This window comes from Triticum dicoccoides, chromosome 6B (assembly GCF_002162155.2).
Source record: "Triticum dicoccoides isolate Atlit2015 ecotype Zavitan chromosome 6B, WEW_v2.0, whole genome shotgun sequence".
NCBI classification, from domain to species: domain Eukaryota; kingdom Viridiplantae; phylum Streptophyta; class Magnoliopsida; order Poales; family Poaceae; genus Triticum; species Triticum dicoccoides.
In genome coordinates this window covers 682,683,769-682,698,216 of record NC_041391.1, presented here as the reverse complement: position 1 = coordinate 682,698,216, position 14,448 = coordinate 682,683,769, and the positions used below count along the sequence as shown (strand labels likewise).

General features: G+C 49.6%; 1 protein-coding gene across 5 annotated transcripts; it reads left to right on the top strand.

Moving 5' to 3' along the window:
* Window positions 1–683: 683 nt before the first annotated feature.
* On the top strand, window positions 684–5,849 carry LOC119323842 (putative FBD-associated F-box protein At5g38570). 5 transcript variants are annotated; one of them, XR_005156539.1, is made up of 6 exons: window positions 686–1,109; window positions 1,223–2,070; window positions 2,338–2,490; window positions 2,582–2,771; window positions 5,060–5,346; window positions 5,440–5,849. XR_005156539.1 is itself a non-coding variant. In XM_037597548.1 (5 exons), exons 2-5 carry the CDS (start codon window positions 1,225–1,227, stop codon window positions 5,095–5,097), a joined length of 1,227 nt encoding a protein of 408 aa, XP_037453445.1. In that variant the 5' UTR covers window positions 686–1,109; window positions 1,223–1,224; the 3' UTR covers window positions 5,098–5,806. The 5 variants fall into 5 exon arrangements, 3 of the variants coding, with proteins under 3 accessions (XP_037453447.1, XP_037453445.1, XP_037453446.1); XM_037597548.1 differs by having other exon boundaries at window positions 5,060–5,806; XM_037597550.1 differs by lacking the exon at window positions 2,582–2,771 and having other exon boundaries at window positions 684–1,109; window positions 5,060–5,806.
* The last annotated feature ends 8,599 nt before the right edge of the window (window positions 5,850–14,448 follow it).

The following is a 14,448-nucleotide window of genomic DNA, read 5'->3' as shown; positions in this document are numbered from 1 at the left end:
CGGGACTAAAGACCCTTACGAACCGGGACTAAAGACCCTTACGAACCGCTAAACACATTTTTTGGGTTGAAAAGCATGAGAACAAGAAACATAAATTGCAAGAATCGACAGTTTTTAATCCTGATTCCGCTTCCTCAAAAAAAAAATACAGGCCATCCATGCGAATCGTCGGACGCCCAGCTACCAGGGAGAAGAGGATGAATGGTCGCACGAGAACTAAGCACTATGTGGAAGTTAACATATCTGCATCGCCACATGGGCCCATCAAAACAAAAATAATATCCCCACCAGCCCTTTCCACCACCAACTACATGTTCGATTTTCAAAATAGCACACCTGGCACATGCATGCAGTACGATGTGTACCCGAGGCCCACGTACAATCATAGCACCGCAGCCCATGGCACAACTGTATTGCAATTTAATAGCCAGTGTATACATACGAGAAAAACAAGGCATCACGCATCGTGATGCTATACTACACGGCAGAGATTCCGGCCACCAGGTAGCTCGGCCACCAAAATGCCTCTCTCGCGCTACGTTACTTTGTAAGTTACTTCTACTATGACTAGCCTAAAAGAAAACAACGGTTATCCGTTTCGTATCTAAACCGGCCAGTTCAGCTGCTACCAGGTGGGGGACGCCTGGACCCGTTGCGAGTAGAGAGCCTTTTTTTCCCTTTTTTCTTTTATTAGGATCCAGTTGAGAGCCACATACCTAGGCGGGCCTCCTCTTCCTCCTCTGCCCGCCGATTAGCCTGCGACGGCGCTGTGCTGCGTCGAGGCGACGGGTCAAACTCGCCGTCGAACCTCGCCCCCCGTGCCTGCGACCGCACCCTAGCCTTCGCCCCTTATCCGGCCTACGGCGTTCCCCTTCCCTCTCGGCGCGAAGGGAGAGAGGGTTCACAGTCCTCGGCCGCTCGCTCCTCGCCTGTACCCATCGCGCGTGGAGCCGGTGAGGGTCTCGTGGACGGGCACGACGTGGGAGGAGGACTTGGGATCCGCCAATATCCAGTAACGGAGGAGGACGGGAGAAATCCTCTTGCTCTCCCAGTTCGGTTGTTCCCCGCGATTGCCGGCGACCGGCGCCTTCAGCTGTCCGCGAGTTGAGGTGAGCTGTCTGTGATGATACTAGATGATTTCCCCCGATTTGGTGATGCCGCATTAGACCTCTTTGTTTGCTGATTTCACTCCGATATCGCACTGCCCGCCACCTGTTTGAAGGAATGCTCGAGATGGCTGCCGTTAGTGACAAAGACCCTTTTGGAGACCTCCCTGACGAGCTCCTATGGCGAGTGCTATCCTTCCTGCCGGCGGACGATGCCCTGCAGACCTGCGTGCTCGACACCCGGTGGCGTGACCTCTGGAGGCACGCGACCAGCCTGCTATTCGTCTTCGATGGGCCAACGTTCCCACGATACAAGCGTTTCGAACAGTTGGTGAAGCTGGTCATCCATCTCCGCGGGAACTCGGCTCTCATCAGGTGCGAGATTGATGCATATCCCCATGATGAGCCGGAGGATACATTCACAAACACCAGGCTGTTGATTGACTACGCTCTGGCATGCAAAGCTGAGGAGCTCGTGGTAAGAGCTGCGGTGTTCGATGTGCCTCTCAGTCTCATCTCTCGACATCTCAGGACCATACACCTTGAACGGGTGAACCTTTACTGCTCTGACCTGAAGTTCTCAGGCTGCCCAGTCTTAGAGGATCTAACAATTCAATTCTGCAATATTCATGCACGCAAGATGTCATCCAAATCACTAAAGCGCCTATTCATCATCGATTGTTGTTCTTTACCTGACATCGTGCGCCTTCGGATTTGTGCCCCGAGTCTCATCTCACTGCAGCTAGAGGATTTTGAAGGCTTGACACCTTTTCTTGAAAACATGCCATTGTTAGAAACTGCCCATGTTAATCTTGACGATGGATGTCATGATCACTGTCGCAGTAATCGGGGGGTTTGTGATAATTTTTTCTGTGGTTGTCATACTTATCCTGTCAAGGAGGGGGTGCTTCTCAATAGTTTGTCCAATGCTGCTAAGTTGGACTTGATAGCTTTACCTAAAATGGTATGCTTACCCTTACTCCCGTTTCTACTCTTGTATTATTTGTCACCCAAAGTTTATCTTCTAGTATATATATCCATCGTAGAACTGCAGATAAAAAGTTGTTTACTTTCATTGTCACATTTTTGTCCTCTATCTTCATCTAATGCATCTCAAATCAACAGCTAATAACATAGTGTCTTGGTTGGATAAAATATGATATTTTAGGTTGTTATAGCACAAATTATTTGATCTTCTAGAGTTTATATTTATTCTTTGCGATTTGTCCAGTTTCTGTACAGATGGGATTTGAAATGGTGCCCCGTCTTTGGCGAATTAAAGACTCTGTTACTCAATGAGTGGTTTACGGCTGTTGACCTTGTTTGCATTCTCCGACACTCTCCAGTTCTTGAGATACTCACTCTTCAGCTTGATAACACCGAGGTATATGATGTATAGATAACAATGTTACTGTTTTATTTAACGTGTTATGATGGATGCTGAATTTGTCTTACTAAACGCTCTTATCTAATAGAACATTGTAGGAGCAACAGGAGCCCAAGAAACAATAACACAATCATTTGTGTGTGAACACCTAAAGTTCGTTTACATTGAATGTGAAAAGGTTGATGAGGGAGTTGGTTTAATCTTGAATATCTTAAGTTCATGCGGCATACTTCATGAGCAAATTAGCATCAAGGAGGATCCACATTCAGACTCAGATTGTAAGTTACACTTCCTACGAGTGTCTTGTATAATAATTAGGATGGAGAGACAAAGGATAGCCCCCGAGTCGCTCCCGCGGGCGACTCCGGGCGGCTACCCTAGCGCCGCCGTCCCAGCTCCTCGCCTCGGCCTCTCCTCCCTCACCGCCGCCAGCGGCGTCACCGGCCAAAGGCCGCGTGGCGCAGGCAGCGGCGGGGCGTCTCCTCCCACGCGCAGGTGGCCGGCGTCGCGGGGCGCCCCCTCCTGCCCGTCGGCATCGGGCGGTGGCTCTCCTCTGCTCCGGCTCCCTCCCCCTCCCCGGTGTCGTGGTGGCCCGCTGGAATGCCTCGCTCTCCTCCCTCCCCCCTCCTGCGTCGGCTTGTGGGGATCCGAGGAGGCGGGTTGCTCTGGCAGCGGATCTGGGTGGCTCTGCCCAGATCTGGTTGGTGTTGGTGGTTGGTGGCGGCGGGGGCGGCTGGCGGCCCTGTTAAGGTGGTGGTGGTGCTGCTGGCGACTGTGCTTCTCCGGTGGGGTGGTGGGGCTTCCGGTGGTGTTGGCCAGGGCGTGGAGGTGCATGCTCTGTGGTGGTGGCTGGCGCTCCGGCGTGTGGCATCGGTGGTGCGTGCCCGGCTGCTCCGACGCTTGGAGCTCACCGGGCGACGGGGGTGGGCAGCGACCGGGCGTGGTCGTTGCTCCGGCCGTGTGGCGGCGCGGGGAGGTCCGGTGTGGTGGTGACCTCCCGGTGTCGTGGCTGCTTCATTGTGTCTCGACGGCTCTGACTGCGGCGACGGCCGGCTTCTCCGACGTCGGCTCGTCCGCATGCGGACCGTCTTGACCTTCGCCCCATCTCCTCGTCGTCCGGGCACTACTTTCATTGAAGGGCTGACCCTCTCCCAACCGCGGTCCATCGCTCATCTCGCGCCCGGTGCGGCAGGACCGAGCTCGTCTCGCGCACGGTGCAGCAGGACTGACCTCGTCCCCCTCAAGGTGCTGCAGGACGGGCCGAGGGATGCCAGGTCTGGCCGGCCTATTGGGTCTCGACGATGGGGGTCGCCCAAGGGTGCGAAAGGTGGGACCTTTCCACTTGTCTCTTTGGTTGGGGTAGCGGCTGGTCTTGAGTGAGGTGGTGCCAAGGTCTTGGATGCCGGGGCGGCGGCCCTGGTGGTGGTAGCGCGGTGCTCTTGGGCAGAGCCCGTGGCTTTGTGTGCTGCCCGCTCACCATGGCCGTGTGGGTGGCGTGGTAGCGGGGGTGACATTTGGTGGCGGTGAGTGTTGGCCGAGTTGAAAACCTGTTCTATCTTCGGACGGACCAGCGGCGGCGAAGATCGTTCCCTTCTTGAAGGCGTCGTCGCGGCTCTCATTGCCCATCATGCAGCTCCAGGGAAAACTCTGATCCTTGGATCGGGCGGTGGCGGCGCTCCGGTGTCGTACCCCTCCTGAAGGCGCCGCCTTGGAGCTCATGGATCGTCATATGTAGCTTCATCTCTTTGTGGTGGTAGTGCTAGGGATGGTGTTGCTGCGCTCAGCGCCTTTGTATCCTGCCTTGGGTGTGTGCATGTATTGCGGTGGCGTGTGTTTGTACTGGGTGTTTGTTGATCGGTACTTTATATATAAAGCGGGGCGAAAGCCTTTTTCGGTAATTAGGATGTATGGCACCACCCCCAAATCCATCCAGATTTTTTATCCATTATCCTTTAGTATAAATTGGATTTGCATGCTGATGGAGTTTTATATTTCGACAGTTCATTATCCTATAATTTCTTATGACACCACAATAGTTGGCACAAATTTCTGATGTGTCTAGATCTGTACCAGCCATGCAAAATCTTTTTATTGTTCTCTACAGTAAAATAAATTATCTAGTCCTTTTGCTGTTTGGTGGTGATGAAAATAGTAGCTGTTCTCATCTTGAAATTCAGTTTAGGTCTCTCATATTTCATTTGGTAGAATACATATCACTAAGAATGATAGTGGGTAGAATATACAATATAGTGCTCTGCATCCATCCAGCAAAGACTGCCTTTGCCTTTTTGTATTTACTGTTATCCTCCAAGCCTGTTGTCAGTTTGATTAACATTGACTGGTAGCCAAATTGCATGCGTTCCACACTTGTTTCAAGCCTCAAGCAGTCTCAATGCCTCTCGAAATGGTCATATTTGTGTTGGTGTTGCCCTTGCAAGGCTAATAAACTCTTCTGTTTGGAGCTACATAAATTTGGTTGGGTTGCAGTATAGTTTCTCTACATCAAAGTGATATCCAGGATATTTTAAATTCCCGTCTATATTTGTGACTTGTCTTGGTTGTGCAGATTCATCCACTGATAGCGACTCCACTGATAGTGACTAAGATGAGTGGTCGGTCATGATGTTCGCCTGAAGACTTCTGTTTCTCCGAAGAATCTGCAATGGTGGCCATGTGTTGGCCGTTAGCCTTTGACCGTGACGTTCTTTTTTTGCTTCCCATCTTTGGTCTCTGCTGGAAATCTGTCCTTGTGGTTTGGTTGGTGCAACTTAACAAGACATTTTGCACTTTGTCAGGAATCTGCCAGGAATCTAAATGATGGTTGGAACGTGGCTATGTTTCTGTAATCTGCTGGTAATCAAAATGGTGCTTACATACATATTTTGTAGATCATCAATATGTTACTAGTATTGTAAATGCATCTCTTATGTCCCTGTGCGTCATCAGTATACACGGGAACTGTACATGCTTCAGAAATCATGGGTGTCCATGTGCGCTTATAATCCTGGGTGAGGTAGCGAAGTAAGTTTCCTCTTGATATGTTGAAGATTGTGGGAACATCACTATCATTTCAATCTGAAGAAACGGTCGCGTTGCTGCTTGAGTGTCACCTCAGAAGAAGTTGAAGTTCAAATTATCATTCCGTTTCAATGTTTCATCCTGGTCTTGAAGCCGGGAATGTGGTTCTGTACCTCTTGTATCTGCCTAGTCTGAAACTTGCTGTCTTTCTTCTGATTCTGGTCATCTTGTGCTGAGTATGATGGTTTGTAACTTGTAAGTCTCTGATTTGATATCTACAGATATACGTACTCCATAAGAGTGAATGGGGTCATTGGATGCCACGAGTGATGAGCTGAGTCGACAGTTGCGGCAGTAGATTCCTTCTTTGTTCTTAATTTTTCTTATGATTTTTGTTTTCCTGCTCCGGTGTAACACCTGCCAATGTTCAAAGGAATGCGCGGTATGGTTGCGAAAGTTGTCGGTCATCGCTTCGGCCTCCTCTCCAACAACATCCTATGGCGTGTGTTGCCATTTTCATCGGGGTCGTTGGATGAGGCCCTGCAGACCCGCGTGTAACCCGTGTGTTGCTTGACTTTAGAGGCTTGCAACCAGCCTGCTCCTCATCTTTGATGACAGGTCAGGTTCCTTAGCTACAAGCGTTTTGAACAATTGGCAAAGCTGGCCATACATCTCAGTGAAAAATCAATGCTTATAATGATGGAGTGACGGTGCGCCAGACAAACCCTTCACAGACGCTCTTGGGTCAACTCGACCCGGCGCACCATGCACTCAACGGGCTCGCTCTTCTACGACCGCAACATCGGCAACAATACGGAGCGAGTTTGTGAACGATCGTACGTGGAAGATCGCTCATGGGTCAACAACAAGGAAACTGAAATTAAAAAACCGAGCATCATATATACTCTTTTCTTTCCAGACCCACCAAAAAAATCTACCATTTCAGGTTTTTAATAAGGTTCACGATAACTCTCACCCCTTATTCATTGCCTGGTTCCTTTCGGAGATATGCACAAACCTTGATATTTAGTTTAGCTCTTCTCTGGTGATCCATTATGTAGAATACATTTTACTAAGATTAGCAGTGGAGAGAATGTGCCCCACAAAAAAAAAAAACAGTGGAGAGAATGTACATGGTAATTGTTGCATTTGCCTCGATGCATGTATTAATTGTTGTCTTTACCTAAAAAAATGTATTAATTGTTGTCTGAGCTAGAGCAACACACACCTCTCCCACACGGCCGGCCAAAAACAGAGCACTGAGCGGGCATGGGCGGGGGTATATATAGGCTTCTCTTTAGTCCCGGTTTGTGGCTAAAATCGGGACTAAAGGGCAACCTTTGGTCCTGGTTCCAGCCACCAACCGAGGCTAAAGCTGCTGGGCCAGGAGCGAGGTCCATTGGTCCCGGTTCGTATCTGAAACTGGGACCAAAAGTGCCAGACGAACCGGGACCAATGGCCCCCGAGGCCCGGCCGGTGCCCTGGCCTCACGAACCGGGACTGATGCACCATTTAGTCCCGGTTCGTGAGTGAACCGGATTAATGCCCTTATCCTAGACTCAACCAAAGCCCTGTTTTCTACTAGTGTGGCAAGCAACTAGAGGAAGGCCACACCTTGGCCGACTATGGCATCCAAAAGGAATTCACACTTCATCTTGTCCCCCGCATCCGCAGAGGGATGGAGATTTTTGTGAAGACTCCCAATGGCAAGTAGATTGGCAGGCTTGCTCACTGATGAGTGAGTGAATGATCGTACGTGGAAGATCGACCATGTGTCAACAATAAGAAAAACTGAAATTAGAAAATGGAGAATCATATATAGTCTCTAGAGCATCTAATTAAGACATACATTGAAACTATGTCAAACATTTAAATGCAACCACAAATGCGATCATAATCAGAACATACACCCCTACACTAAAACCACAAACCACTCTACTTGTAGAGCATTTCAAATGAGCTAAACTAGCAAGCAGTGAGAGATGAAAGAATGAAGTGGCTAACCTTTTAGAACACTTGTGTAGTTGGTGCACCGCCAAACCTAGACAAATCTTGGAGAAAATGAAGCTTGGAGGTTGAGCTTGGAGAGTAGAAAGCTTAAGTGTTGCTCCGGCATTTCATCAAACACCTAATGTGCATAGGAGGTGAAAACAGAGAGCAGCGCACCTCCCGCCCTTTCCACGGCCAAAAGACAGAGCAGATGGGGTGTGTGGATATATATAGGAAACACTTGGTCCCGGTTTGTGTCTAAAACCAAGACTAAAGGACAACCTTTGGTCTCGGTTCCAGCCGCCAACCGGGACTAAAGGGGTTGCGCCAGGAGCAAGGCCCTTTAGTCCCGGTCCGTGTCTGGAACCGGGACCAAAGGGGTCAGTCGAACCGGGACCCTGGCCCGGCTGGCGCCCTGGCCTCACGAACCGGGACTGAAGCACCCATTGGTCCCGGTTCATAGGAGAACTGGGATTAATGCGTTTTTTGGCCTGAACCAAAGCCCTGTTTTGTACTAGTGAGTATAACCAAAAAAATCAAATGGTTATATACTCAGTAATGCACATCAAACATATCGACGTGAATTTACGACTATCGCGATGCGAGGTGTTGCTGACGTCCCGTACAATTGTTGCGATGGACATGTGGGGTTGTGGCGATGTGTTGGCCATTTGCGTGTGTGGTGCCAGACGGCGACGCTACGATCTTAGGTTGGTGTGTGATCTAGATCCGATCGTTCGGATGGTGATGACTGTAGATTGTTCTGCATCGACTTTCCGAGGATCCATGACGGCGGAGGTCATCGAAAGACTTCGGAAGGTTTTATCTCTTGATCCGGTGGATGACTTCAGTGGTGTATTACAAATTATGGATGATGACTTGACACGGAGGGATAGTTGTGGAGTGGCGGCGGTCCAATTGTAGCTACTGGGATTGCGGAAAAGTGGTGGCGACAACACTTGTGTGATTTGGATGGTGCTGCACCCAGTATCTAGCTCCGGGGCGAAAGCCTAGGCCAGACCCGAGTGGTTATACCTGGCAATGGCGATGTTTTTTTACGTCGTTACCTTGTTGAACGCATTGGTCGGATATGATCAGACTCATTCCTCAGGGTGAAAACTTAGATTCTGGACTTTATGGTTGGATTCGGTGATGGCGACGCTTGAGGGTCGCTCGCTTCCTGAAGGCGTTGCTATTGAAGATCCTCGTCATCAATGTGGTGATCCAATGGTTGTTGCAGATATGGTCTCAATTGTAATTGGTCGATCACTGATCTGATCGCTTTGGTTCCTTTTTCTTCTTTTTTCCTCTTCTACGCATTGCTCTTGGTCTTATGACTTTGCTAGTTGCCGGTGTTTTTCTGCGTCTATGTGTTGGGTTGGATGTGTACATCCTAGTTATGCAGAGACCGGGTGTGTGCTCATTGTGTTATGTATCCTCTTGATGCTCTATTTTGAGCCAATAAAATCCACTCTTTATAAAAAAACTGCTTTTGTGGGGACGTGAAATTTTGGGACATGGTGGCACGCGATGCCGTAATCCTGGGCGACCGCATGCGCATCACGATTACTAATTAATATAGGGCTTTTTGCAATACGATGGCAGTAACTCAATGATACATAAGAATATACAACCATGGGTGGGCAATGACGCTTTAAATTCATATGGTACAACATTCACTACTATAAAAAAGGCTATAAATGGAATGGCCACTAATGACGCACCTGTCATGTGGTGCGCCACTACTATATAGCAGTGGCGCACCATGTGCAGGTGCGCCATTAGTGTGGAAGACACTAATGGACACTAATGGCGCACCATGCACACGGCGCGCCACTAGTAAAAAACTTTTTTTCTAATTTTTCCAAAGATTCTAATGGCGCATCATGGCAGGGTGAGCCATTATTAGTTTAAACTAGTAATGACGCACTGTGCCACCGTGCGCCATTATAATATGTACTTTTTTTTATTTTTTTGCAAAACTTCTAATGGCGCACCAGCAGCAGGTGCGCCATTAGTAACCAGGGTCACTAATGGCGCATTTGCAGGTGGTGCGCCATTAGTAACCTGGGACCAACAAGATATTTTGGACTAGCCCACCTACGCACTCACTTTCCCCACTTCATTCTCTCCACCTCCTCCTCCAAACTTGTCTCGGCTGCCTCCTCCTCCTCACCTCATTTGCACCATAGATTCATCCAAAATAGGTGGTTAAATTACCTTTTTTTAATCTATCTTTTTCACGCAAAAAAGGGGGAAACTATCTTTATGTTGTTCTCCCTCTCCAACAACGTGCACATGCACTTTTTGTGGCCTATAGCTAGATCTATGTATGTTCGTGGTGTTGCATATGTTTGTGGTGTTGCATATATGTTTGTGTTTGCAGGTACCGGTATTTGAAATGCGATAGTTGCCAATATTTTGCCGGAATGTTGATTTATTTCCGTTTCGGCGAGAATTTTGGCACTATGCATTCTTTTTGGTCCTATTTTTAGGGAAAGTCATGCCAAATTTTTTTCTTGGTTCTAAAATATTGTTTTGCTCTACCCCGCAGGCGACCATGGTCTGCACGATGACCGAAGGCATCGTGAATAGGTTTTTGAGCTCCGCGAAGGCCAAGACACTTCAAAAGAACGAGACAGAGATAAGATGTCTGTGTCGAAGATGCAAGCTGAAGAGCCTTATTGCGGACCCAGATTCTGGGCAGGTGCGGGACCACCTGCTCTTGCGTGGTTTCATGGATGGCTATCGGTGGCAAGGTGATGAAGATGACTATGAAGTCGTCCATGGGGGTCGGGCGGCAAGAAATGAGCAAGACTCGGGCGGGCGAGAAGACGAAGAATCTCCAGGACATGATCACGAGGGTGATGCTGTACACAGTCATCATGTAGAAGATGCAGGACATGATGATGAGGAAGATGCCGGAGCAGACGAAGGGCATGATCATGAAGATGAAGATGCCGGCGGAGCAGACGATGATGGACCATCGATGGGCTGGATGCAGGACCCTCATATTCAAGAGCTGATTCTCAAGCAGACGGATAACGCAAGAGCTGCCGCCTGAGAGAAAGCCAAGCTGGATCAACTGGATATAGACGCGGTTACTCCATTGTATGAAGGATGCAGGCCCAAGGATACCCGCCTGAAAGTAACGCTCATGGCTCTGGAGATGAAGGTAAAACACAAAATGACCGACGCGTGCTTCGACGAGAACATGTCATTCTGGCGCGAACGTCTTCCCAAGGGGAACAAGTGCCCGACCAGTTTCGAGGAGGCGAAGAAAATCGTGTGTCCTCTGGATTTACCGCACGTGAAATACCATGTGTGCATGAACAATTGCATCATTTATCGGGACGAGCACGTGGAGTCTACCATATGTCCGGTGTGCGGCGTCACTCGATACAAGAAGAGGAAGAAAGCTCCTCGAAAAGTGGTGTGGTACTTTCTGATCACTCCTCGTCTGCAACGGTATTTCGCGGACCCTAAGGTAGCAAAGCTCCTGCGTTGGCACGCCGATAGGGAGGAGAAGAAGCGAGAAGATGATGCAAATGATCCGGAGATAAATAAAAAAGACAAGATGCTGAGTCACCCTAGCGATGGGAGCCATTGGCAAGCGTTGAACTTCGAACACCCAGAATTTGGAAAGGATCCAAGGAACATCGTGCTGGGCGCGAGCACCAATGGATTCAATCCGTTTGGTAGCCTGAGAAGCACACATAACACATGGCCTGTGTTTGTGTGGATGTACAACCTTCCCCCCTGGTTGTGCATGAAGAGGAAGTACATTCACATGAGTATGCTAATTGAAGGGCCAAAACAACCAGGGAACGACATCAATCTGTATCTGGGGTTGTTGAAAGAGGAGCTAGACACGCTGTGGAAAACGCCAGCCAATACGTGGGACGCCGCACAGAAAGAATATTTCCCTATGAGAGCCGCACTGCTCACGACGGTGCACGACTATCTCGGTTACGGATATCTCGCGGGGCAGGTGGTCCACGGATTTTCTGGATGCGTCAGGTGCATGGATGACACAACGTATCGCCAGCTAGATAGACATCCCGGGTCTTCGAAAACTGTGTTCATGGGACATCGAATGTGGCTTCGCGACGATGAACCGTGGAGGAAACTCAAGGATTTGTTCGATGGTGAAACCGAACCCCGAAGACGCCCGCGTACGAGGAGTGGCGAGGAAATAGACCAGCTGTTGAAAAATTGGAAAGATTGCCCACTGCCGGGAAAGAAGCAAAAGGCGCCAGAGCCGGGAAAGAAGCGAAAGGCGCCAGAGCCGCTGCTGAAGGTATGGAAAACGAGGTCTGTTTTCTGGGACTTGCCGTACTGGAAGATCCACTGTGTGCCTCACAGCCTTGATGTCATGCATATCACGAAGAATGTGTGGGAGAGTCTGCTTGGTACCCTGCTCAACATGCCAGAGAGGACCAAAGATGGGCCGAAAGCAAAGGCAGACTTGAAATCAATGGGCATCAGGGAGGGGCTTCACGCTAATGATCATGATGATGATGAGGCGAAGCAGGACACGGAAAGTCATTGCAAAGGCCAAAAGGCCAAGAAGACCGGAAATGACTACCCTCCCGCGTGCTTCACTCTAAGTCAGGAGGAGATCGATCTGTTTTTCACCTGCCTCGTAGGAGTAAAACTTCCTTACGGTTACGCGGGGAAGATAAGCAGATACCTAGACCCAGCGAAGCAGAAGTTCAACAGGATGAAATCTCACGACTGTCACGTGCTGATGACGCAGATACTTCCAGTTGCAATCCGTGGGATCATGGACGCGCACGTCCGTGAAACGCTATTTGGCCTATGCAACTTTTTCGACGTCATCTATCGGAAGTCGGTTGGCGTGAGGCAACTCAAAAGGCTCCATGAGGAGATCGTGGTGATACTATGCGAGCTTGAGATGTACTTCCCGCCCGCATTCTTCGACGTTATGGTGCATCTGCTGGTCCATATCGTGGAGGATATCATCCAACTCGGGCCGACGTTCCTGCACAGCATGATGCCGTTCGAAAGGATGAATGGTGTCATCAAAGGATACGTTCGCAACATGTCACGTCCAGAAGGAAGCATAGCCAGGGGCTTTCTGACCGAAGAGTGCATCTCCTACTGCATGAATTATCTAGGCATCAAGGACCCCGTTGGTCTGCCCGTCAACATGCACCTCGACAGGCTCGCTGGATGGGGTCACCGTGAGGGTCACCGCGAAATGCATGTCGACTTCGAGGGTCGACTCGCCGACTTTGAAAGAGCAAACCTAGTCGCGCTACAACACATAGACGTGGTCGATCCTTGGGTGGTAGAGCACAAAACCTTTATTGAGAAGACGTACAATGACCGAGGCCAACAGAGTACGGGCGGAGATATAATCAAAGAGCACAACTCATGTTTCACGCACTGGTTCAAGCAGAAGCTTCTGTCGTACCCTTTACATGAGGATTCTTCCGCGGAAGAACAACTCATATTCGCCTTGTCACAGGGCGCCGAGCACAACCTGATGACCTATGAGGCATACGATATCAACGGCTACACATTCTACACCGAGGACAAGGACATGAAGAGCGATGGTTATCAGAACTCCGGGGTAACGATGGAATCCTACACCGGTAATGACAAGGACAGATACTACGGAAGGATCGGGGAGATCTGGGAGCTGAGCTATGCTGGAGAGAAGGTCCCGATGTTCCGTGTCAGATGGGCGAAGAGCGTCATAAAAGAAGACCGGTATTTCACCACCATGGTTATACCCGAAGCCAAATCCAAGACCGCGGGCGCCAACGTCACCGCGAAAAATGAGCCATGGGTACTGGTTTCCCAAGTGGACCAATGCTTCTTCATTACCGACCCGCCAAAGCCCAGTCGTGTTGTCGTGAGGAGAGGCAAAAGGAAGATCATCGGAATGGATGGAGTCGCCAATGAGCAAGACTTCGACAAGTACGGCGACCCGAAGATGGAACATGATGACGACGATGAAGTATCAGCATACACCACAAAAAGAAGCAGGACCACCCTACCTAAAGGACGCCCGTTCAAGAGAAGAACTCCATTTATGAAAAATAAGGGCAAGAAGATTGTGAACAGATAGCTAGCTAAGATCGATTGTATTTAAATTGTAGCCTTCATTTCTCAACTGTATTTCATGGGCACCTTTTGAACTCATGAATGTTTTTAAATTTCATGGGCACTCGATCTCGATCCCCCTCCATCTCGACGCTATCCCACCTCACCAGATCCGGTCCCCCTCGCCGCCGAGCACCCCCCGCACCATCTCCCCCGCTCCACCGGCCGCCGCCGCCGACCCCCGGCCCGCACCCTCCCCCACTCCACCGTCGCCGATGACCCACCGCACCCTCCCCCACTCCACCTTTTTCATATTCATAAATATTTTCAAATAACAAATTTGAACATATTTTTTTTAAATTATTACTGTTTTTATAAAAAAATATTACTGTTATGATTTAAACAAGTTTGAACATATTTAAACACAAATAAATATCAAACTACATTTTAAATGCATAAAAATAAAAATTGGGGAGCCTGGGAATCGAACCCAGGACCTCCTAGTGTGTGTGCTGCGTGCTGACCAGTCGGGCTAGCGGGCGGGTGCCGATGTAGATTGGGTTAGGTGGAATATAACCCGAGGGCTCGAACTGTAATAAAAAAATCTAATGGCGCACCGCTGCGGGGTGTGCCATTGCTATCTAAAAAAACATTCTAATGGCGCACCGCTGCGGGGTGCGCCATTAGTAAGCCTCCCCCCACTCCACCTATTCCCCTCCCTCCCTAGATCCCCACTCGACCTAATTTGCCCCCTCCGCCCCAACCATACGCCGCTGCCGCGCCTGCACGCCCCCTCCGTCCCCTCCGTCCGTCGCGCCTGCACGCCATCGGCGACGCCGCCGCCTCCTTCTTGACGCGCCGCCTCCTCCTCAA

Coding starts and splice junctions, on each gene's coding strand:
- LOC119323842 (XM_037597548.1), top strand. CDS start 1,225: ATGCTCGAGATGGCTGCCGTTAGTGACAAAGACCCTTTTGGAGACCTC. Junction 2,491..2,581: donor TTCAGCTTGATAACACCGAG/GTATATGATGTA, acceptor CTTATCTAATAG/AACATTGTAGGAGCAACAGG. Junction 2,772..5,059: donor TCCACATTCAGACTCAGATT/GTAAGTTACACT, acceptor TTGGTTGTGCAG/ATTCATCCACTGATAGCGAC.